The sequence below is a fragment of the Cervus elaphus genome, chromosome 22, assembly GCF_910594005.1.
Source record: "Cervus elaphus chromosome 22, mCerEla1.1, whole genome shotgun sequence".
In the NCBI taxonomy this organism is placed as follows: Eukaryota; Metazoa; Chordata; class Mammalia; order Artiodactyla; family Cervidae; genus Cervus; species Cervus elaphus.
In genome coordinates, this window is record NC_057836.1 from 31,241,590 (window position 1) to 31,267,349 (window position 25,760).

General features: G+C 39.6%; 1 protein-coding gene across 1 annotated transcript; it reads left to right on the forward strand.

The window, feature by feature from the left end:
* Window positions 1-8,207: 8,207 nt before the first annotated feature.
* CMAS (cytidine monophosphate N-acetylneuraminic acid synthetase) lies at window positions 8,208-23,905 on the forward strand. The gene is made up of 8 exons (XM_043881801.1): window positions 8,208-8,571; window positions 15,468-15,610; window positions 15,769-15,924; window positions 18,454-18,587; window positions 20,326-20,420; window positions 20,800-20,971; window positions 22,097-22,250; window positions 23,312-23,905. Exons 1-8 carry the CDS (start codon window positions 8,312-8,314, stop codon window positions 23,500-23,502), a joined length of 1,305 nt encoding a protein of 434 aa, XP_043737736.1. The 5' UTR covers window positions 8,208-8,311; the 3' UTR covers window positions 23,503-23,905.
* Window positions 23,906-25,760: the final 1,855 nt, after the last annotated feature.

Here is a 25,760-nt window from a genome sequence, read left to right on the forward strand (position 1 = left end):
AAGTTCCTTAAAAAGCCAAACAGGGCTCAGTTTTCTCATCTACCACTGGCGATAATGTTAAGGGTTGAGGCTCCAGGTTAAAAAAAAAAAGGGTTAGGGTTGTCATGACCATACCAGACCACCTTACCTGCCTCCTGAGAAATCTGTATGCAGGTCAAGAAGCAACAGTTAGAACCGGACACGGAACAACAGGCTGATTCCAAATTGAGAAAATAGTACATCAAGGCAGTATGTAGTCACCCTGCTTATTTAACTTATATGCAGAGTACATCATGTGAAATGCCAGGTTGGATGAAGCACAATCTGGAATCAAGATTGCCAGGAGAAGTATCAATAACCTCAGATATGCAGATGATACCACCCTTCTGGCAGAAAGTGAAGAGAAACTGAAGAGCCTCTTGATGAAAGTGAAAGAGGAGAGTGAAGAAGTTGGCTTAAAGCTCAACATTCAAAAACTAAGACCATAGCATTCGGTCCCACCACTTCATGGCTAATAGATGGGGAAACAATGGAAACAGTGACAGACTTTATTTTCTTGGGCTCCAAAATCACTGCAGATGGTGATTGCAGCCATGAAATTAAAAGACGCTTGCTACTCGGAAGGAAAGCTATGACCAACTTAGACAGCATATTAAAAAGCAGAGCCATTACTTGGCCGACAAACGTCCCTTTAGTCAAAGCTATGGTTTTTCCAGTGATCATGTATGGATGTGAGAGTTGGACTATAAAGGAAGCTGAGAACTGAAGAACTGATGCTTTTGAACTGTGGTGTTGGAGAAGACTCTTGAGAGTCCCTTGGACTGCAAGGAGATCCAACCAGTCCATCCTAAGGGAGATCAGTCCTGGGTGTTCATTGGAAGGACTGATGCTGATGCTGAAACTCCAGTACTTTGACCACCTGATGGGAAGAACTGACTCACTTGAAAAGACCCTGATGCTGGGAAAGATTGAAGGCAGGAGGAGAAGGGGACAACAGAGGATGAGATGGTTGGATGGCATGAGTTTGGGTAAGCTCAAACTGACTCAATGGACATGAGTTTGAGTAAGCTCCGGGAGTTGGTGATGGACAGGGAAGCCTGGCGTGCTGCAGTGCATGGGGTCTCAAAGAGTCGGACACGACTGAGCGACTGAACTGAACTGAAGGGCTGTCGAGAACCTGAAATGAGACAACACATGTAAAGACTAAGCAGTCTGCCTGGCACCAAGTTCTCTGAAAATAACTATACTAATTAATAACTACACTTATAAATACATCCTTCTGTGCTATGCTAAGTCGCCTCAGCTGTGTCCGATTCTTTGTGACTCCATGGGCTATACCCACCAGGCTCCTCTGCCACAGAATTCTCCACGCAGGAATACTGGAGTGAGTTGTCATGCCCTCCTTCAGGGGATCTTCCCAGCCGAGGGATTGAACCCACGTCTCTTATGTCTCCTGCACTGGCAGGCTGGTTCTTTACCACTGTCCTTCTAGAAAGTGGTCATTCTCTATTAACATCAAAAAAGTGGTGGGAATTTTTCATTCACCACATTGCACGGTGTTGTTCCAGAAGCATTCTCCTTTCAGGATCTTCTCTAGTTGCTGTTGTTGTTCTTGCCTTAAATCTAGTCTTTGAGGGTTGGGTCCATAGCTTCATGGAACATAAAATCTTGGTGTCTTTCCGGCCCTTCTCGTGCCCCTGCCTTGGCATCCTCAGTAGCAGTGGACGGCTCCCTTGGTAGTTACAATTTACCTGCTTCCCTCCCCCTTTTAGTCTCCAAAACAAGTCACAGAACCATGGGTGTGTTTGCCTGTAAATAGATGATACTTGGCCTAGCAGACAGTTCTTATCAGATGTTTTGAATACGACAGGCAGCTCTCCCACCCTCCGGCCTCATTTTTATCGACTTCTTCCTCCCACAGTGTTCAAAGTCTCTAATAGCTGGAGGCCTGACTGGTTCTGAGATCAGGAGTTCTAAGGCACCTCCTTTTCCTTCTCCTAAAATTCTTAACAGATAAGGACCCAGGAAGTCCTTCAAGTCCACTAAATAATCTGAGCTTCCACAGTAACATTTCTTTACAGATGAACGCTTCTTTTACTTGTTTCATGAAAGTTTTCAAGTTTATTTTCTACAGCTTCTTTCCAAGCTGCCTTTTGAGACCGTTTCCTTAGCATTAATATATCCATGTTTTTAAAAACATTTGTCTTGATATAGATTGAAAAATTCATCTGTTCATGCCAGGTGTTACATGCCAGTTCAAATCTAAAGAAATATAAGGTCTCAAACACCAAACCATGAGCAGTTTTGTGGCCGTGGAAGTCCTCTTGGTCAGGATTTTTCACTCTGTTTATTACTTACTACTTCTGCTTGACAGATGTGTATCTTGGGCTATTGTGGTTCAGTCGCTCAGTCATGTCTGACTGTTTATGACCCCAGACCCCATGGAGTGCAGCACGCCAGGTTTCCCTGTCCTCTACCATCTCCTGGAGCTTGCTCAAACTCATGTCCATTGAGTCAGTTTTGCCATCCAACAATTTCATCCTCTGTTGCCCTCTTCTCCTCCTGTCCTCAATCTTTCCCAGCATCAGGGGCTTTTTCAATGAGTCGGCTCTTTGCATCAGGTGGCCAAAGTATTGCAGCTTCAGCTTCAACATCAGTCCTTCAGCATCTTGGGTTACATCCCAGCAAAGGGTCTGGCCAAGTTGAAATTTCTCCCCCACAGGTACTGTCGTCACATCTTCCAGGAAAACCTATGATTTGGTGACCATGTAGGGCTCTCTCATGGGCTGTAAAAAAAAAATTCTACCAGATCTATTGTCTATTTGGGGTTATCAGTCTAGTCTTTGGGCTTCCCTCGTATCTCAGTTGGTAAAGAATCTGCCTGCAATGCAAGAGACCTGGGTTCGATCCCTCGGTCGGGAAGATCCCCTGGAGAAGGAAATGGAAACCCACCCCAGTATTCTTGCCTGGAGAATCCCATGGACAGAGTCTTCGGGCTTCCTAGGTGGCGCTAGTGGTAAAGAACCCGCCTGCCAATGCAGGAGACATAAGAGATGTGGGTGCGATCCCTGGGTGGGAAGATCCCCGGAGGAGGGCATGGCAACGGACTCCAATATTCTTGCCTGGAGAATCCCACGGACAGAGGAGCTTGCTGGGACACAGTCCATAGGGTCCCAACCCAGGATCGAACCAGCCTCTATTATGTCTCCCTTAAGTCTCCCGTATTGGCAGGTGGGTTCTTTACCCCTAGCGTCACCGGGGATGCCCTTGATTGTGCTGTTTTTCACTCTCTCTTGAACCACTTGCTCTGGGAATGCAGCTGCTATACTGTGAGCCGCCCTGCGGAGGGGTCCGTGTGGCTAGGAGCAGAGTGAGGCCTTTGGACACACAGCCAGCCAGCAAGGAACAGAGGCCTGCCAACAGCCAGGAGGATGAGCCACATTACAGGTGGATTCTCTAGCTCGGTCAGGCCCTGAGATAATCATGGTCCCAGTTGAGAACTTGACTGAAACCTCATGAGAAACCTGTAGCTAGAACTACACATTTAAATCCTTTTCTGAACCTCAGAAACTGTGAAATACAAATGTCTGTTCATTTAAGCTGCTAAGTTTTAACGTAATTTATTGTGTGACAAGAGATAACTTATACATAAATGGTAATGTGGCCAACCTACCCAGATAAAGCACTGAATCTTAATTTGGATTCAAGTGAAAATAATCACTACTTTTAATCGGGTAATTTCATTTATAGAAATCTGTTCCAGAAACTATTGCCTACATCATTACAAATTTATACACAAAGTTATTAGGGATTATTACCTTACATAAAAATATCTAGCAATAGGGGATTGCTCAATAAAGTATGGTCTGTCCATTGAAAGTAATGTTAAATAACCTCTAACAGAAAGTTTAAAGACTTTATACTGTAATGATACAAACAACAAAAGAATATAAAATTGTGTGTATATGCACACATACAATTTTATATTGTTATATTTATGTTCCAGCTTCCCTGGTAGCCCAGCAGTAAGGAATCTGCCTGCCAATGTAGAAGATGCAGGTTCAATCCCTGGGTCGGGAAGATGCCCTGGAGAAGGAAATGGCAACCCACTCCAGTATTCTTGTCTGCATAATTCCAGGGACAGAGGAGCCCAGCGTGCTTCAGTACATAGGGTCACAAAGAGTTGGACTGAGCAACTAAACAACAACAACATACACATACACAAAGACATAGTACTTACAACTCAAAAAACATATCCATGTGTTAAAAAACCAGTAAGAAGTCTTAGCTGTAGCTCCAGAGAGAGAAGTAAGTCTGTGGATCTCTAGCAACTGCAGTCACTGTAAGTCGCATCCAGGACTTTCATTTTCATGGGCACATATAAGACACTCTTGAGGATTCCCAGAAATACTAAGGGTAGGGCACTTTCTGCAGAGTTGGGACTCTTACATCACCAGAGACTGACTGATCCCTAGATTCAGACCCTGGTGCAGCTTCATTCCTACCCACTTGATGGTGAGATTCACCAACATTAAAGAATGCTAATGGTCAGAGGCCAAACACCCTGCCACCACTCTTGTCTTTCTTCTTCTCTCACACCCCTCATTTGACCTGTCAGCAAATCCTATTCACTACACTTCTAAGATACACTTAGAAATTGAGCACTTTCCAGCACCTTCCATCCATTTCCAGGGCCCGGCAAACTACCTGACACACAGTAGTTAATGCAGTAATGCTTTGTTGAAAGAATGGAGTGAGTCTTACGCTCTTCATAATGTCCACAAGGCCTGGCCCCCAATAGCTTTATGTACTGTAATCTGGCCCACATGATCCCCTCTATTATCATCTTTTATCACAAACCCACCAGTGTCATATGCTCGAATTATAGTAAACTACTCATAGTTTCCTAGTTTCTCACTGGGAAGCTGTTTCATTCTTCTGTGGCTTCTCCAATACAATTCCCTCAGCCTAGAAGGGATTCTTACACTTGAACAGCATTGCACAAGTCATCTTAGCTAACAAAACTCACTCTACTCTAAATACTTCTCCTGTGTTCTTTGCCTACCCCAGCATATGCATGCCTATCAAAGCACAAACTGCACTCTCCTGAGGTCTGCCTATCTCCGCATCCGAGCGCTAAGTTCTGTGTCTTGGCCTTCTTGCTTTGGCATTCCTGAAGTGTCACGCGAGGCCTGGCTTGTGGAATGCAATAAATGCCAGCAAATCAATGAATTAAAGGACTTCTCTGTGTGTTGTGTTTGTTCATATACAGAATCACAAAACAAGAGGCACTACAAAGATATTTTCTTTCACTATAAATACAAATGAATTATTCTTTGGCAGCAATATACTTCACACTCATCTTTAAAGGAAGGATGAGTCTGAATATTCACTTTGAGAGCAGTTTATTTTTAACTCCTTCAGAGTAACCCAAAGACAAGCTAACATTTCCTCTTCTTGGCACAATCATTATCCTTCTCTTTTTTCAAAATTCCATTTATTGTGTTATGAATACATCTACCATCTTAAATTTTAAGTGTGCAATACATAATTGTTGACTACAGGTTATACAATGTTGTACAGCAGATTGCTAGAATTTATCAATCTTGTTTGTGTGCGTGCTCAGTCTTAACTGACTCTTTGTGACACCATGAACTGTAGCCCACCAGGCTCCTCTGACCATGGAATTTTCCAGACGAGAATACTGGTGAGTTGCCATTTCCTTCTCCAGGGGATCCTGAAACGTTATGCCCATTGACCACACATAAGGGAAATATATTAAATGAGTATGGTCTTAATTTTATTGAAAAAAAAATAAACTATCAAACTTCTGTGTGTCATATATTGAACTAGATAACCACCTTCCACTTTGAATATCCCCTCCCGCATTTCTCTCTTTCTTTCTCAAGATTGGGAATCAACCAGCTGTCAGGTCTAACCAAAACCGCCCTGTAAAAATGCAAAGAATACAAGGTACTTTATTATCATAAGACTGCAATGGGATACAAAAGTATGTGTGGGCAGAGACTGGAAAAGTAACATGAGATGGAGTTCACTGCCTATTACCAAGCAGATACTGCAACCCACACGCTGTTCTAGATGCAATTACAAAGAAGGAACGGTCCCTCTCCTGGAGGAGTCCACAGTCTCAGAGCTTTTATGCAAATTGCTGTAATCTCCTTTGATAAGAAACAACGGTGCCACTGTGTGGAGGACACCACTGTGCCGGAGGAGTTAAACCACTCAGATGTCGGTGGTCCACTAGTGTTTGCGGGCCTCTAGGCAATGACCGTGGAGCATGGCAACTGTCCTATCAGTGGGAGCTAAAGTAATTATTGGAGTGGAGAAGGAAAAAGAGGTTTCGTGTGTCAGAAGCAGTAGGTGTCCTCTCACATGGTTACCAAAAAAATCAGTGTTACTGTTTCTCACCACAATAACTGGGAAGGTCCCATTCAAAGAGCCAGTGCCTTGAGGGCAAAATGACCATGTGGCCTGCAGGGCTGGGATGGTTCCTGGGGCCTGGCCCCTTCTCCAGGCCCCGCACTGATATCTGTTTATAGTCATCCTTCCCCATATCCAACACCTTCTCCCAGAACCAGACCCTAGAAGGGCTGGGCTACTTCACAGGCAAAAAGATGAGACGTGAAGTTTCCAGTGACTGTCTGGGACTCAAAACACTACAGGCTTACTCTGTCTCCTTCAGAAAGGGCCAAGACCCGGGAAGCACGGGGACCTTCTGCCACTCCTGGAAAAGGAAAGGCAATACCTCTACCTTTCATTCATTCTGTCTGTCCTCCACCTAGGACAGACAAGCAGACTCTCTGCTTCCAGATACAGGCTTGTAAAAGTGGTAAAATGCGAAGTGTAAGTTAGGTAGGAGATTTCTTTCTAAAAAAATCACACAAAAAAGATATATGTGTGTGTGTACATGAGTGTGTGTGTGTGTACATGAGTTTGTGTGTGTACATGAGTGTGTGTGTGTACATGAGTGTGTGTGTGTGTACATGAGTGTGTGTGTGTGTGTGCATGAGTGTGTGTGTGTGTACATGAGTGTGTGTGTGTGTGTGTGTGTACATGAGTGTGTGTGTGTGTGTGTGCCCCTTTGAATCTTTTGTCTGGATCAAGAGCTTTTCCCTTCTCCCTGAGTGGCTTGACCCTGCTTTCTTCCATGTAATCATAAGCCTCCCAGTCAATTTCAGAACAGAAACTCTCCTCATCCCCCTTCCCTCATCCTGCCCTGAGGATTCAGGTTTAGAGGGTCCTTAGCACCCAAATATTCAGCAAGAAAAATATCCTTTTTTTCCCAAAGTCTCTGGAAAGGACTCCAGGGGGATCTGCTTGATCATATTCCTGTCTGTGGGCCACAACTGTTCTCAGGAAGATGAGGTACTTAGATTGATCAGCCTGGGTCATACATTCAATGCAACACTGCCAAAGATTTGTGTGAAATGCCCACCAGGTAAGAGAGCTAACAATTCCTGAAAGGAAAAGATTTCAGTAGTCCAAAAACAAACAAACAAACAAAACCGAACAGATGTCCGTTGCACTTAGAAGGGACTAAGCAAGGTTGACTTCCAAGTTTTTCCATCTAGGTGGATGGTGATGTTGGTAGAAAATGCAGACAGAAATATTCCCATTGTAGTGATCATATCTCACTATACACAAACACAGAATCACTACATTGTACACCTGAAATGAACATGTTACGTGTCAATTATATCTCAATTTTAAAAAAGAAAGAAAGAAAAGGTAAATGCAAATATAGAAGCAGTTTGAGCTCATAGGCAGAGCTGTTTTTAAAAATGTTGTATTTAAAGGGCCTGGAGGACATTCGAATGAGGTCATCTCTTAGAAACAAGGAGTCGGTAGCATAGCATGAAAACGGACACTTAAATTTTTAAATGTAAATTGTTTCGAGTTAGGGTGCATCGGGGTGTGATGTGGGAAACCCACTACAATTTCTAATGGGGAAATTCTTCAGCAGAAGAACTATTTGTTGTCCAAGTTGCCTATTTTATTAGTGTCCATGTTGCCTATTTTATTAGTGTCCATACAATATCAAGCTCCGCAGAAGCCTTCCAGTCAGGACGGGGCTCTCGGTGCCGGACTTTGGCTTGGGGGTCGTGCAGGCGGAGCCTACTGGCCCGGCGAGCGACCCACGGACTACAACTCCCGGCGTGCCCCGAGAGGGGGGGCGGGTTCGGAGGTGGGCGGGGCCGGGAACAGCCACCCCCGCGGGCAGTCGGGCGGGGAGATCGGGCGGCGCCGAGCTGAGGTGGCGAGACAAGAGCTCCCGGATGTGGAGAAGCTGGGGAGAAGGCGTGGGAGGAAGATGGACTCGGTGGAGAAGGGGGCCGCCACCTCCGTCTCCAACCCGCGGGGGCGACCCTCTCGGGGCCGGCCGCCGAAGCTACAGCGCAATTCCCGCGGCGGCCAGGGCCGAGGGGTGGAGAAGCCCCCGCATATGGCGGCCCTCATCCTGGCCCGGGGCGGCAGCAAGGGCATCCCCCTGAAGAACATTAAGCACCTGGCCGGGGTCCCGCTCATTGGCTGGGTCCTGCGTGCGGCCCTGGACTCGGGGGTCTTCCAGAGGTGCGCATGTGCGAGAGTGGGCGGCGCGGCCTGGGTGGGGGTCGAAAGGGGGAGCCGGGCCGCCGGAGGGGCCAGGGCTCCAGGGGCAGCGGCCCCCGGAAGGGGTGCACAAGATTCGCGGTGCCTGGGCCCCGGCTGCCCGCGGGGGAGGCGGGGCTCCAGTTTCTTCCTTGTTCCGTAACTGCTAGTAGCCATGAACTTGGGACTGTTCCTGCCCCAGCCCTTGAGAATTGACACCCGTAAAAAGGGAGATTTCCTCTTCTCAAAAGTCTGCGCGGCCCAGGTTGACCTCTTAGGGTAAAGGCAAGGAGGCCAGCCTTGTGAAATGTCTGCGATAATAACTCCTTTAGACGGAGGCCACTAGCTTTCCCCTGTTGCTCAGCGTCTCCCACCCACCTGGTGCTGATCGATTAAGGAGGCGTCAGGTTCATGAATGGAGTGGGATGTCGAGGCTTTTCTCATTCCAGCACAGCTTGGAGATCCTTTCCTGACCTTTGGAAAATACTCTAAGCCTGTTGTGAGTCAGCACAATCTAGAAAGCTGCCCACATTTGTACCTGGGTGCGAGACAGTGGAAAAGCATACCGCGGGGCTGTTTGATGAAATGCTTCTAAAAGATTTGATCATACCTTTGGAACCTCGTTTGCCCTAAGGACGGTTTTAATTGTGCATCATTTAAGAGACATGGCCATATGCCATGTTAGTCAGGAGTTATGTCATTCATAAAAGGGAGGAAGCTTTCTGTGCCAAGAATGAATTTACACATGGTAATTTCAACCTAATTGTGCTTGAATTTGTTCCCCGTGAAAAGTAAATTATCTTCACCTTTTGATTTTCGAGTTTTGGTTTTTAAAGAGATGGCTGTCTCTGGAGCATATTAATTACATACATTAATATGTGGATAAATGATTTTCATTTAACCGAACATGTTTACAAGGGAGATACCAAAATAGTATAAGTTTACTAATTTTCTTGATGTTTTTATCCAAAGGAAGTCTTGGGTGGTGCTGGGTGAATAGGAGCCTGCACACAAAGATATTAATAACAGTAATGTAACAGGAAGTATGCAGAGGAGAGATAGGGAAAGACTTGGGGATTTGGTTCAATTCAGTAAACACTGAGGCTGAGTTTCTGCCATACACATCCAAGGGGATTACAAGATGACTGTGACGTGGTTCTTTCCCTGTGAAACTCACAGACTTTGGGACATTTTTACCTCCTTACAAAAGGTACACACTGGAAAACAAAAAGGATCGAGAGAAGGTGCATCTAAGTTAGTAGTGATGTAATAAAACCCTATTTCTGTGACATAAACCAGAGATCAAAATCACATTCTTAATAGATTTGAGAACAGAACTCCTTTACAACTCCGATTGCATATGTCGGGAAACCCTTTTCAAACTGGCTTAACCTTTAAAAAGGTAGGGTGTGTTTGAGATACAAATTCAAGAGCAAAAATGATTCATTCATTCTGCAAATATTTATTGACTACCTACTACATGACAGGCACTGTTATGTGTACTTAACCAGGAGTTTAGCAGTAGGGTCCATCCATAGACGGAGCTGCCATTATAATAGGGAGAGGATAGTTAATATACTGTACTGTATCAGGTAGTAATTCATATTTTTAAGAAAAAGTAAGGGGATGGTGCACTTGATCACCATAATCCTATATTTTTTGGTTCCTCTAAGGCTCTCCCTTTTATGGTATGGGGGTGGTTTTGCTGAAAACTGCAAAACTTTCTGCACATAACAACTCTATCCAAGCCTCTGTGGTCAACCAAACTCCATCATGGTTTCTAACGGCTTAAAGGCCTTGTTCTTAGGATCATTCCAGCCCCATAAAAGGAGTGCTCAATGCTGCCAGGAGGATTTACCTTCTTTCTGGCAGGTAGCCCCTATACACCCTTCTTCAACAGTTAATTTAGGAAGCTTGTAATTATCCATTCATTCTCTTCCCTTTGAGGTCTAATCTACCACCCTAAAGGGGTAGGTTTGAATTTAATTGACTTGTTCTGAAGCTGTAGTCAGTTTGGAGCAGCCTTCCTGCTTCTCACCTTCTACTTTCTTCAGAAATTCTATCTACCCTGTGAAGGAATTGGAGAAAACTGTAGCTCACCCGATTTGTATTTCAGGCTTGGAGATTACTTTATCCAAAATCATTTTGACTTAATTGAGTTTCTAGCCTCCTTAGAATCAAAGTTAACAATACTTTCAAGGTTGCTAACTTTGCCCATTAACTTACATAGTTAACAGTCAAGAAAATATTGCTGAGATATTATTTTCATTTAGTAAAAAGTCATTGTGAGAGCTGAGTTTGTAAGAGCTTGGTTTTCAACAGTGGTTGAATGCTGTGTAAGTAAATCTTAGAGTGAATCGATTTTTTTACATGTTGCCTAATATACTTGTGAAAAATAAACATAAGTTGGTTTCACTTTTAGGGTGTGGATTTATGATTAATGAAAGGCCTGGGCGGTGTTGTCCTTGAAATGGCAGTTTATGATTTGAAGTTTCTGTTATAGGGATCATGGTTGATACTCCTGTTCATCCTGTTAGATGTAGTATGACTTCATTTGAGGCTAAAGCCATTGGCATTCCACTTTGATGTTTACTTTATACTTGATTTTAAATTTTATTAAAAAGACCTGTTTGTTCATTTGCTCATCCTTTTCTCTTGAGCTTGCTAATGTAATGATGCCCCTTAGCTGAGTGGAAATGATTGACTTCCTTATGATGATGTAATAAATGATGATCATTGTATTTTAAGTGTACATGTAGGATGTTGTTTTCATATTCATAGTGCCATTGCCTTACATAATACATATAAATTAAACGTTTGGACCTTTGAAGGTCTGAAAGCAAAACTTCAGTTTTCCTTCAAACAGAGCTAGTGTGAGGATTAAATGAGACTGTCAACTGTTCCTTTATCACCATTCCTATTATTTTCAATAGCTATTACTTACTAAACATTTATTCTATATTGTGGTTTAGATTGATTTTTCATAACAACCATATTTGGTAATTGCTGTCATTGTCACCTCTGTTTTAGTGAACATTTAGGCTTAGGGAGATTTGGCCTCAGGTCATATAACTAGCTTGTGGTAGAGCCAAGACTTGAAGCCCTTCCTTCAGAGTCCATGCTCTTAACCATTTACTGTTTCATTCATTCAGCAAGTATATATTGAGCACCTGTTATATAGCAGGCACTATAAAAATACTTTGTAAAAAGTAAAGCATTATAGAAAGGTCAGTTATTGTTTCCTGGCCATTCTCTATTTCTACTAGTAGGTTGAGAATTTCTCATGTCAATGGATTTTGCATTCCTGGTGTCCAGGGAAGGGCCTAAAACAGACTACGCAGTCAGGAGTCATTTCCATTTCATGAAAGAAGGAATGAATGAATAATGAAAGAAGAAACATAGGCAAACCTCTGTTTTTATTTACCTTTAAGCATTTCCAAAAGATCACTGAATCCTGAGGTGTTGAATGTTTATTGCAGTAAAGATCAGGATATTAAAGTAAATGGCTTCAGTAATTTATTTCAGTTAGTGATTTAACTAGATGTCTAAAAACTTTTACATTTACTTTTTACTTTACTACCATACCATCACCACCCTCCTTTTATCCTCTCTTTAAAAAATTTACTGAGTTTTCATTGGTACTTCAGTTTGTTGTATACCTTTGTGACATTTTCCAGTAAAAAACTTATCCCAAAACTATTTACTGTTTTGCAGTGGAGGGAAATGAGGGCTTCGGTGTTCTGCCTTTTGCAGAATGATATGAGCAGACATGACACACTTGACCTCTAGCCAATGGCTCATCTTGTTTATTAGGCTTCCTCTGAAAAAAATTAAGGGGCAGGGTGGGGGTTTATTGACTTTATCTCTAGATTTAAATCTTCCTTCTGCCAATAGTAAAGGGAATTTCTTAAATCTAGAGCTGTTAGGAATTTTTCTTGAGTTTCTTTCTTTTCACTCTTGACAGTTGAGCATAGATGTTTGAAACATGCAGTTTCTCTTTCATTCAGTAGATGTTGAATGAAAGGAGTGAAAGAAATACAGTTGACCCTTGAACGATATGAGGATTGGGGTGCCAACTCCCCTCCTCAGCCAGGGCAGTCAGAAGTCCCAGATCAGCTTTTGATTTCCCAGAACTTAACTACTAGTAGCCTACTGTTGACCAAACCCTTCCTAATATCATAAACACATTTTTTTTGTTTGTTTTTTATTTTAAGTCTATCCTGGTGGCTCAGATGATAAAGAATCTGCCAGTAATGCAGGAGACTCGGGTTTGATCCCAAGGTTGAGAAGATCCCCTGGAGAAGGGAATGGTTACCCACTCCAATATTCTTGCCTGCAGAATTCCACGGATAGAGGAGCCTGGCAGGCTGCAGTTCATGGGGTCGTAAAGAGTCAGACACAACTGAGCATCCAACTTTTTAAATTTATTTTTTTTAATTGAAGGAAAAATTCTTTAACTTCTGTAGTGCTTTACAGTTTTCAAAAGTTTTACACACATGATTTCATGTAATCTGATTTTTTTCTCCCTACCCCTATATTGGCCCTCCCTCTTTCCCTCTCCCCACTGGTAACCACTAGTTCTCTATATCTGAGACACATTATGCTTTATTTAGTTTTATTTATTTTCATTATTTATTGACACATTTTATATATTTATTATATAGTATGTTAAGTAAGCTAGAGAAAAGAAAGTGTTATCAAGGAAATCATAAGGAAGACAAAATACATTTACAGTACTTGGCTGTATTGATATCGTAATTTTACTTTGTTTACAAGATGAATCATCTATCAGTACCTACATCAGTATTGTCTTATATGATACAAAACACTGTACATGTTACATATATTACTAACACTGAACATCAAAAATGAAAAGATATTGTGAAAAAGAAATTCGTATTTATCTACAGGTATAATGATTTAGGCGTTGATAACAAAGAAGCAGCTATATGATTGCTTTGTGGTAGTCTAGGGCTTCCCTGGTGGCTCAGTGGTAAAGAACCCAGCTGCTAATGCTGGAGACCAGGGTTCGGTCCCTGGGTCAAAAAGATCCCTTGGAGAAGGAAATGGCAACCCGCTGTAATATTCTTGCCTGAGAAATCCCATGGACAGAGTTGTCTGGCAGGCTACAGTCCTTGGGGTCACAAAGAGTTGGACAGGACTTAGCAGCTAAACAACAATAATGGTGGTCTATATTAATCAGTATGATTGCTTCATGGTAGCCTAGCCCACACACACTAATGAATGAATCGTTATAAAAATTTTATGGTATACAGTATTACAGTCATATTCATAATACAGTGTCAGAAACATTGTTCCATTTTTTAAAAGCCAAAAGTGCAACATTATTGAAAGTGAAAGTGAAGTAGTTCAGTCGTGTCCGACTCTTTGTGACCTCAGGCTTCTCCGTCCATGGGATTTTCCAGGCAGAGTACTGGAGTGGGTTGCCATTTCCTTCTCCAGGAGATCTTCCCATCTCAGGGATTGAACCTGGGTCTCCCTCATTGTAGGCAGATGCTGCAACATTATTAGCTTTATATTAAGTATCATTCATCTTATACCTATGTGAGGGTAGACTATTATCTACATGAAAGTAAAGTAAAGTGAAAGACTCAGTCATGTCTACTCTTTGTGACCCCATAGACTGTAGCCTGCCAGGCTCCTCTGTCCACAGAATTCTCCAGTCAAGCATACTAGAGTGGGTTGCCATTTCCTACTTCAGGGGATCTTCCTGACCCAGGGATCAAACCCAGGTCTCCTGCGTTGTGGGCACATTCTTTACTATCTGAGCCACCAGGGAAACCCATTATCTACATACGTTTCATGCATTCATAGCATACCTAACTTTATTTTTTCTGATAGTACTAGCCTGCACAGTTTGCAGTTTAGTTCACACTGTTGCAGATCTCCTTAAATTTTCCCCATATATTTATTGAAAAAAATTCACACAGTTCAAACCTGTGTTGGTTAAGGATCAACTGTATGTGCGTATACAAAAGAAGGCATTCAGAAGTCTTTGTGGAATGTCAGTCTAAAAGCATTGTGGCTAGAGTAAAAAATTCTGTTTCTAGCAATGGAAATTTATAAAGGTTGAGAAAACTTCAGTAGAGACTAGTATGCATCTCCCAAATAATGTTTTATATTTTACTGTGAGCTATCACCTTACAAAGTGCAAAAGGTCAGCTATGTAAGGTGTGGTTAATAGAGCTGTTACACTAAGCTCTCCAGAGCCAGTCAAGTCATTTTCTCCACGACTGATTGTTATTGGTGGCTTCACCCAGTTGATTCTGTGTTCAGATATTTATGTACCCATTGTTAGTTGCCCCCATCCCGCCCAAAAAAGAGTTGGCTTGTCTGACTGTTTTGGGCATATGTCTTTACTGAGCTTGAAACTCAGCCTTGCAATTTGGCTAAGCCACGTCCATTTTTTTTCTCAACAGGCATATTAACTATACAATGTTTTGGATTTTGATGGGAAAAAAGAAATAGTATCTTCTTTATTTCCTTTAGATTTGAACTTCCAGTGTTACTAGTATTTTTAATAAAGCATTATCCTTAAAAATATCCATTTTTTCTAATTTTATAAAATATCTAGGGCTGTGTAAACAATATGTATATAAATGTTATATATAATATAAATATAAATATTACATCTGGGACCACATTTATATTTCAAGCATTTAAAAATGTGGTCTCCATAGAAAATTCTTTATTTTTCTCTAAATTTTATATTGCTTTGAATCTGTAGCATTATTTTGATGGTACAAAAACTATTCTAACATTATATAAACTGTATTTTGGGGGTTGCAGAGCTCCTTTTTATCTTTTTTTTTTTTTTTTAGTGATTTGGCTTTTTTTTTTTTTTAATATCTGTACAGTGTATGGGTTTCAACAGACCATGATGAAATTGAGAATGTGGCCAAACAGTTTGGTGCACAAGTTCACCGAAGAAGTTCTGAAGCTTCAAAAGACAGTTCTACCTCACTAGATGCCATCATAGAATTTCTTAATTATCACAATGGTATGAATTTGACTAATAGTTTATTCAAAATTTTATGTAATTTCCAACTTGTTACTCATTTCACAAGTCTTGTTTAACATTTGAATTTAGATCTTAGTATTACTTGCTTGCAAAGAACTTCATTTTGATGTTCTTTTCATTTGTCTTGTCTTTTTAAGAGGTTGACATTGTAGGAAATATTCAAGCTACTTCTCCATGTTTACATCCTACTGATCTTCAAAAAGTTGCAGAAATGATTCGAGAAGAAGGATACGATTCTGTTTTCTCTGTTGTGAGACGGCATCAGTTTCGATGGGGTGAAATTCAGAAAGGAGGTAATCTGTTGTATTGATTTTTATTTTAGCTCATCTTACAGAAAATTAATTTTTCTTATGTAAATATTCTTTAGGAGTAGGAGAGTTAAAAAGGGAGCAGTAAAATAGAATGTGGGATTTTTATCACTATAGTAGATAATAACATTTATAATCAGTTCTAAATCTTGTGATTGTTGAGACAAAACAATGGAAACCAAATTAATTCTCTTTCTTTTTACAAAGAATTATAAAATAATCCTTTATTTGTATTTTGTAATCCTCTATTTGTATTTTGAGGCAAATATGACATTTTTCTAGAGCAGATACTTTTGTGTTGTTCTACCTATGAATCATATAGAATGGTGGGAATAGAAGTCTTCCACCAAAAAGTTACGGAGAACCTCAAGAATGAATCTGTAGAATTGCTTCGCAAAGTTCACAACTGCTTATGCCAAAAGAGTACTGTAACATTTAGTTAGAGCCTTATTTCTCTCCAGACAAACTAGCAAAATATGTCACAAAGAATAGAATTACCAACAAATAGGTAAATGAAACATATGAAGAAGGGCAGTATGATTTCTGTTCAGTCCTGACATTTGTTGAGGGTAGGAAAACTGGGCCAATTGTCTCTAACCTGTGTTTGATTTAAAGGAGATAGTAAGGAAGATGCAGTAAAAATGGAGAAGGTCCACAAAAGAGCTATTAAGATAAGAAGAAAAGTTATAGGCAGAAAATGATTTTCAGTCTCTAAATGTGAATGTCATCAAAATTAATAAAATATATCAATGACTAGTTTATTGATTTCATTCAATAAACAATTGTTGAATATCTTCTCTGTAGCAAATTCATTGTTTTATATATATAATATTTTGAACTTATTCACTAAATATCAAGGGGCTTCCCTCGTAGCTCAGTTGGTGAAGAATCTGCCTGCAATGCAGGAGACCCAGGCTCAATTCCTGGGTGAGGAAGATCCCTTGGAGAAGGAAATGGCAGCCTACTCCAGTATTCTTGCCTGGACAATCCCATGGACAGAGGAGCCTGGCAGGCTGCAGTCCATGGGGTCGCAAGAGTCAGACACGACTTAGTGACTAAACCACTACCACTAAATATCAAAAATAAAATATAGGAAGAATTAAAGCTTGAAAAGCACACTTTTGAATAAGTCAAGGAAACCCAGTGTTAAACTGAATGTTGAGCTTTATATGATAAAGTTTTATATGATTAAAGTTAAAAAGGGTTGGAAAATACCTATACATATCAACAAATACAAATTTGCAAAAAGTTTAGCAAAAAGGCAAGGGAATTCCAGTATGTACTATAGTATGCTATTAATAAAATGTACATAGGTTTGACTCTGCCAGCCCCCAGGTTGCATTTCTAGGAAAGAAATTATAGACAAATATGCCAATAATGGAGAGAAAAAATCCACTTAAATACCCTACAAAACTAGATTATCCATAAAATCAAATACTTTACAACCATTAAGAACAGTACTGTAATATGTACTCTGTGACATAGTCAGATGTCACAAGCTTTTCACTTTAGAATTAAGCAAGTATTAATGTATTTGTCAGGTGTCTCCTCTGTGCACGCTTGGATCTGGCTGCTGGGACTTACTGCTTACAGAGTGTATGGTCTAATGATGTCAGCATTTTAAATATCAGTAATGAAATGTTATTAAAATACATAATAACTATAAACTGTGTTTGAGATGCATATTTACTAGGACAGTTGGGGCCTAAAAAGAAAGTATAAGGATACTATGGGAGGGTGTTGTCTGGGGACTTCAGGAATAGCCTTGGAATCACATGTGAAGATTCAGTGGAGAAAAATACTATAGGACCTTTAATAGAAAGGCTTCATTTATTATATCATGGTGTAATTAATGTTGGTATTGTTTGGCCTTCATTATTACTAATGATAAACATAATTTATTGTTATGTATATTTTATATTAGTAGTTTTTAAATTACTGGTAAGAATGTTTCATACATTATATAAGCATTTCCCATCAATATGTAAGGTTCAATAATTTAATGAGGAAATAGTCATTTTTCAGTAATTCCATAAACGTTTCTCAATCACATTAGATAAATAATATACACATTGTATTTCTGTAGAAGCACATAGTGTGCAATAGATTTAAAGAGCTCAAATATTGAATATCAGTATTTTATGACAAGTTCAGTTCTTTGGCAAGTAAGGTTGCTTTTATGTCCTCCAAAAGCATTATATTTGTATGAATCCCTTAAAACCTTTAATTATTCAGGATTTCTCCATAAGATACTTTATTTTCCTCTTATTATTATTATTATTGAAAGGCAAAGATAAATCATCAGAATTATTTATCAGAATTATTATCAATATATCATCTGAGAGTTGTTATCAGAGGTTTTGTTCCTTTAAAAAAATCTTCTAAATTGTTTATTTAGAAACAGAAATATTCTACATTTTGAGTTTATTTTTGTTTGCTTTTTTAAAAAAATTACTGAATGAACTATTTCAGTGTTCAGAGCACCTGGGACTTATTGTAGCTTTTTGCCTTTAGTTCGTGAAATGACTGAGCCTCTGAATTTGAATCCAGCTAAACGACCTCGTCGACAAGACTGGGATGGAGAATTATATGAAAATGGCTCGTTTTATTTTGCTAAAAGACATTTGATAGAGATGGGTTACTTACAGGTTTGTGCTCTCGTTTTGGAAAAAATCTTTTAAACCCTTTTGTGTATGTACTTTGAGTTCTAAGAAAAGCAGTGCGGCACTGTTCATAAAGGAAAGTATCAACCCCTAGAGGAAAAGGAGTAACTGACAAGATTTATCATCTGAGGCATTTATCTGGCACACTTACCCCAAACTGATCTGGGATACATTCAGTGAATATGCGAAGGATTCTGCTACAGTTCTAACATTAAGATAAGAAATCAACTGTTGAGTATTCTACTTATGTTGTGGTATTCATATTATTTCATTCAAAACTCTGTTTTTAATCCATGGTTGTATTATTGTCAAGTTGTGGTTGTACAGTTAAATAATCTTTACGGCTTTTAAAAGAGACCCCCCCCCCCCAAAAAAAAATGCAGCAGTATAGTAGAGGCAAAAGAGCAGCAACCTAGGCATTAGGAAAACCAGATTATAGTAATATCTCTATCTGTAACTATTTAACCTTGAATATATCATTTTATCTGTTCTGAATCTTAGTGCTTTCCTTTTACAATAAGTGCTCTCATTTTATAATAAGTGGGTTGGATGCCTCTCTCAGCTTTAGAGCTTACATGGTCATATCATATACTATTTGTTCATTTTAGTTATAGGTATTATTGATTCAACACCTACTGTTGATCATATGAAATACTACATAGGTTATCTCATATAATGAAATAAAGTGCATGTTCCTAGTTTTGTTTCAGAGGAAGAAATGGCAGCTCTGAAAAATGAAGTCATTGGCTCAAAGCAAAAACAAGTTGTAAATGGCATTGTTAGGATTTTAATTCAGATCCTTATGTTACTCAAAAAATAGCATTTTAAAACCCCCAAACTCTACTGTTTATAGTGAAAATTCTAATGTGACTCGTTCTCTAAGGGGAAGAAATTTTCCAGTCTTCTGGTCAGTAGGCAAACCGTAGGCTAGCTGTTCAGTTAAGTTTGAGTATTCAGGAAAATTAGATTTGACATCTATAGGTACAACTCTCCCTATGCTCTTTGCTAAGGGGGACTATAGTTTGACCCTTTCCTAAGCGTGGAGAAAAATAGAAGTTCCTCATTGTAACAAGATTTCTAAAGAGACTGACAACTCTGAAAAATGTAAATTTCCAGTGATTGATCTTGACCCGTCAGTGATTACAATCATAAGAAGCGTCTCAACCTTCTTGCCCTGTGCATACCCCAGGATCATGACGCTCATTGCTCTTGCTTTTGCCCACATGTGATCTGTTCAGTTATTGTTGACTCCTGTCTGTACCTCAGGGGTCAGTTCTGTGCAATAGATACTACAGTTCTTTTCCTCCCCAGTCTGACCCCTATTGCAAATAGGAACAGAAGTTCCCAAAATACTTACACTGCTACTTTTGGATGATGATGGGAGAGACTTACCAGAACAAAGGGAATACAACTAGGGATTCTCAGAAAATTCCTTGTGGTCAGAACCCTGGAGGATATGTATTATTTCTACTCTCCTTCAATGTTAAAATAGAATTCTGAAAAATGGGAACTTGCACTGTGTAGGTAGCATTTGAAAAGGGGTAAGAAGTATATGAAGCTCTCCCCTCCAAAAGAAATTGCTTGTTGTATGTCTGATATTGTTGGGTTGTTCATTTTTCTTAGTACTGTAGCAGTGAATTCATTGTTCTGTATTTTAATAAATTTGTGGATAAGCGTGAATGCGTGTTGACAACAGTCCTCACGGCACTCATAATGTGTTTAGGGTGGGAAGATGGCGTACTACGAGATGAGAGCCGAGCACAGTGTGGACATCGATGTGGACATTGATTGGCCTATTGCAGAACAAAGAGTATTAAGGTGAAAACAAGACCTCACAGCCTTTGCACTAGATCATAAATTATTTTTAGTAGGTGCATTTAAATTCACTCTTAGACACTGATTTCTGATCCTCCAAACATCTTAGAATCTTTCGTAATATTTTGCTTACGTGAGGAAGACATATACATAAAATTTGCCTATAGATGGCTTATTCAGTAGCTTCAGAACCACATAGTTTGGCTGGACCACACTTAAAGTTCTTGCACTATAAGCTGAAGTCTGTGTGTGAAGTAACTTGAAAAGGCAATGTTTGAATAATTGGATGGGAATGAATTATCAAGTTTATTGGTGTTAGCCAGATGAGAGGGAGTGATTAGTTTCACACTTGGATTCAAAGGTCTGTTTTGGTTTCTTTTAGATACGGTTATTTTGGCAAAGAGAAACTGAAGGAGATAAAACTTTTTGTTTGCAATATTGATGGATGTCTCACCAATGGCCACATTTATGTATCAGGAGACCAAAAAGAAATAATATCTTATGATGTAAAAGATGCTATTGGGATAAGTTTATTAAAGAAAAGTGGTATTGAGGTATGTGCCCCCTGAACATAGCAATGTTTTTCAAGATTGTGATATAGGGTCAAGGTACATGTGACTGAAATAAGAGATTTAGATTTTTAGTATTTTCAATTAAAGAGTCTCAAATTTAACCTTGACATGCCTAGAAAATTATGCTGTTTTTACTTTTAGGTGAGTAGAATTAGGAATCTGTCAACAAATAGATTTCTTGTTTATTTAATGAATGTGAACATATTATTTTAAATAGGTGCTACCTAATATTTCCCATAGGATCTTGCAACTAGAAAGATTTCATAGAAAATAGGTGTCAGCATTTGGAAGAAAGCAAATGTCAGATGGATTTTTTAAAAAATGTAGCTTATTCTTGTGATCTTTTGGACTGCAAGGAGATCCAACCAGTCCATCCTAAAGGAAATCAGTCCCGAGTATTCATTGGAAGGACTGATGCTGAAGCTGAAACTCTCAATACTTTGGCCACCTGATACGAAGAGCTGACTCATTGGAAAAGACCCTGATGCCGGGAAGGATTGAAGGCGGGAGGAGAAGGGGATGACAGAGGATGAGATGGTTGGATGGCATTACCGACTCAATGGACATGAGCTTGAGTAAACTCAGGGAGTTGGTGATGGACAGGGAGGCCTGGTGTGCTGCAGTCCATGGGGTCATAAAGAGTCAGACACAACTGAGTGACTGAAATGAACTGAACTGATTCTTACAATTGAATATTTTAATTCAAAGTAGCAATATTTATTTGTATTTTCAAAAATGAAGTTTAAGATGATTTATTATGGTTCATTAGAGATCTTAAATACATGTTCCTGAGCAGGTCGAAAGACAAGTTATAGACTTTCCTCTGAATAAAATGAATTATAGGGGAATCTTAGATTGCTAATAGACAATGTATGTTTTATTTTTTTACCTGTAAATAGATTACTTTCCACTGTGGAAAACAGTCTTTCACCTTTATTGGACTACTAGAAATAAAATCTGCTGAAACTTCATCATTTTAAAATAAGTTAGTTGATTTTTCTTAACTAGTCCTTCAAAGGACTACTCACTTGTGATTTGTATTATTTAAAAGGTATTATTTTATTGTGAGTGATGTCTGTTTTCTCACTTTGCCCTTTTATTTTTTAGGTGAGGTTAATCTCAGAAAGGGCCTGTTCAAAGCAGACCCTCTCCTCCTTAAAACTGGATTGCAAAATGGAAGTCAATGTGCCAGATAAGCTTGCGGTTGTAGATGAATGGAGAAAAGAAATGGGCCTGTGCTGGAAAGAAGTGGCATATCTTGGTTGGTATCCTTCTTTTCAGCCATAATAATGGAAAGCCATAATTATGCAAAGAGATACTTTAATATTTATTATCTTTCACTGAAAACAATTCAAATTTCCATATATTTAATAATTAAAAATTTCAGTAGATACATGTAGAACAAGTTTAAAATAAACACTCTTAACCAACATTTTATTAGTAGTATTTGGTCTATATTTTAGTAATAGTTGTATTCAGAAAGGTGAATGTTAGGTCCTGGGAGTTTCTGAAATTTATCCAATCAAAGGAAAGATAAGAGAGGGAGGTAGAGAGAGTAAAAGCAAGGCAGGGAGCGGGATATAGTTAGGTCAGTGTGATGATAATTATTTATCAAGCAGCAAACAAATCAGAGCTGTTAAAGGGAGACTTAAGATGTATATCAACAAAATGCAATATGTGGACCTTTTTTGATTTCTGATTCAAATAAATCAACTAAGAAGACAGTTTTGAGACAGCTGAGGATGTTTGAGTGTGTCCTAGGTTACTAGATGATAGTAAGGAATTACTGTTGATTTTGTTAGTTGGATGATAATGTGTCACTTTCTTAAAAATGTTTGTATTATAGGGAGATGGTGAAGTGTTTATGGCTTAAATATGTTGTCTGGGAATTCCTCTCCCTTTCCTTCAAAAGACTTTGCAGGGAATGGATAAAAATATTGATAAATAAGGCAAAACATTAATAATTATTCCACATAAATTTGGGGTTCTTATTGGAAATTTTCCTTCATGAAAAAGTTTAAATACTTATAATTTATATGTAGAATTTCTAGTACCTGTAATAGGCATGGCACACAGAGAGAATACTCCATTCTCCTCTAATTGATAAGCATTTATGTTGAATTGCTTAAGAAAAAACACTAGGCCTCAAGTATTTACTATTCATAGAAATACTTTAACTCATTTTGTTCCATCTAATCTGTAGCATTCTTATATGCAGTGTCTGAAGTTGCCAGAACTGTTTATTGACTGCTCTTTGCATTATTTAGAAAGAATATTCCTCATCTCTTTAAATATTCAACCAGTGTTTCTTCGACTTAATAGGAAATGAAGTGTCTGATGAGGAGTGCTTGAAGAAAGTGGGCCTCAGCGGTGTTCCCGCTGACGCCTGTGCCGCTGCCCAGAAGGCTGTTGGATATATTTGCAAAAGCAGTGGAGGCCGTGGTGCCCTCCGAGAGTTTGCAGAGCACATTTTCCTACTCATGGAAAAGATCATCAACTCATGCCAAAAGTAGAAAGTAGTGTTATGTTGGAAAAGAACATATGCAGCCTTCGTCAGCTGTTTTAACTTTTATTTTTGATTAACTACGATTCCATGCTGTAATGTTAACAGAGTGTGATTTAATTTGTGATCTATCTAATATCTTTTAAAGCACTCAAACTCTCACTCTGAAACCTTCTATGAAATAACTGTGCTCTACTTTTCCTCTTTATGCAGAATCATTTAGAGATTGATTACAGTCTTTCTCAGATTTTTAGTCAATGCAAGTAAGAACATCATCAAAATTGACTTTGTATCGTACTCTGTAAAGTTGTGCATTTGTGTGCTTTTAATGATGCTGAAACTTTATTTATTTGGGGGTAGTTTGTCTGGTAAGACATGCCCTTCTATTAATTAATAAAATTACATTTCACAAACTTGATGAAAACTGCCTTGTTGTTTTAGAAGAGATTTACCAAACATTGCCCGATTTCCTTTAGACACTGACAGGGCAATCGGTGTGAGAAACAGGCCACCAAATAGCAGCTGTGGAGCGCCCTGTTGTCCTTCATGTGTGGATACAGACAGCACATACATACAAACAGAGGTGTCTGGGTAAATTTGTGTATTGTGAAGGTTATATATTGATCTGTAGTAAATCATTTGCAATTACCTCTGAGGTCATGGTGATTTTGTATACTAAATTTGGCTATTATTACAATTTTACAGCCACCACAAATCACTCTCCTACCTGGTTAGATTCCAAGAATGGGGCGTTAGCTCACACATGTGGACCCTTAGCTAATAAACACTAACCATTTCCTGTGGAACATTTTCATCTATTTCCACCATAAAAAGAGTTCAGGTAAAACTCTAGCAAGAAGCAGGCCACTCAGACTGTGCTATATAGGAAGTTGTTTCTCTGTCAGGGCTGAGTGAATCTGTATAGTTCAAAGACTGCCCCTATAGGCCAGACAGAGAAAGTGAAGTCGCTCAGTCGTGTCCGACTCTTTGCAACCCCATGGACTGTAGCCTACCAGACTCCTCCCTACATGGGATTCTCCAGACGAGTACTGGAGTGGGTTGCCATTTCCTTCTCCAGGGGATTTTCCCAACTCAGGGATCGAACCAGGGTCTCCCACATTCCAGGCATTCCCTTTAACCTCTGAGCCACCAGGTAAGCCCCTTAGCGCAGACATAAGATAGAAGGAAAAAGGATCCTCTTCTACGTTAATTTCCTTTACATCTTGTCCTGGATTTACTGCCATCTTTCTTGCTTTCCCGCAGCAACTTCTTTTCTCCAGTCCCCTTAAATTTGCACATTCCAAAAGGTTCTTACCCCTATTCTTGTTCTTCCCAAAGACCACATCTCTATTCAAAATTTCAGCTATAGACTCCATGCAGATGACTCCAAAATCTAATGACTCTAAAATCTAATGTCCATTGTGAGTTCTGGTTGCATTTCAAATTCTTCATATTACAGGCCAGACACCTGTACCTCATCTCCCAAAGGTCTTTTTTTTTATCATTGGGACATATAATGTCCCAAACAAACCTTCCTCAGTTTCTCCATTTCTAGTCAGACACTAAATCTTGAGCTTGACACTATAACCCAGTGTCCTTTCAGTTTATCTAATACTATTTGCTAGATTGATTATATATTTGCTGTTATCCTTTACAAAATGGATATCACAGAATGTGATCACACATGTCCTAGTCCAAATGTACTCTGGACATGTAATATTTCCAGCTTTGGTTCCTACTAATCCTTGTGGGTCCCTCCACCCCAATCAAGCTATTCTATGTAATTCTCCAACAATACCTCTGTTAGCCTATTCTCAAACCCTACCTTCTAGTCACCAAATGAGTTACTCGTTCCTACAAAAACTCCTGCCAAAATATCTCTCATAAATACCATGTGTGAGTATAGGTTATACTGGAGTCCTTGCTTCATTTCCATTACCCAAAGCCAAATACGAGGACACCTTCAGTCCTCGTTGTGACTCTTGCTTTCCGTGTGCCCAGTGGTAGGGAATCTTAGTCAAGAAGGTATATGTTCAGCACTGACATGTTAAAAAACTTAGAAGTTGCCAACCCCTTCCTTATAAGATGGGCTTCCCTGGTGGCTCAGATGGTAAAGAGTCTGCCTGCAATGCGGGTGACCTCATTCAATCCTTGGGAAGATCTCCTGGAGAAGGAAATGGCTATCCACTCCAGTATTCTTGCCTGGAGAATTCCATGGACAAAGGAGCCTGATGGGCTATAGTCCATGGGGTCGCAAAGAGTCAGACA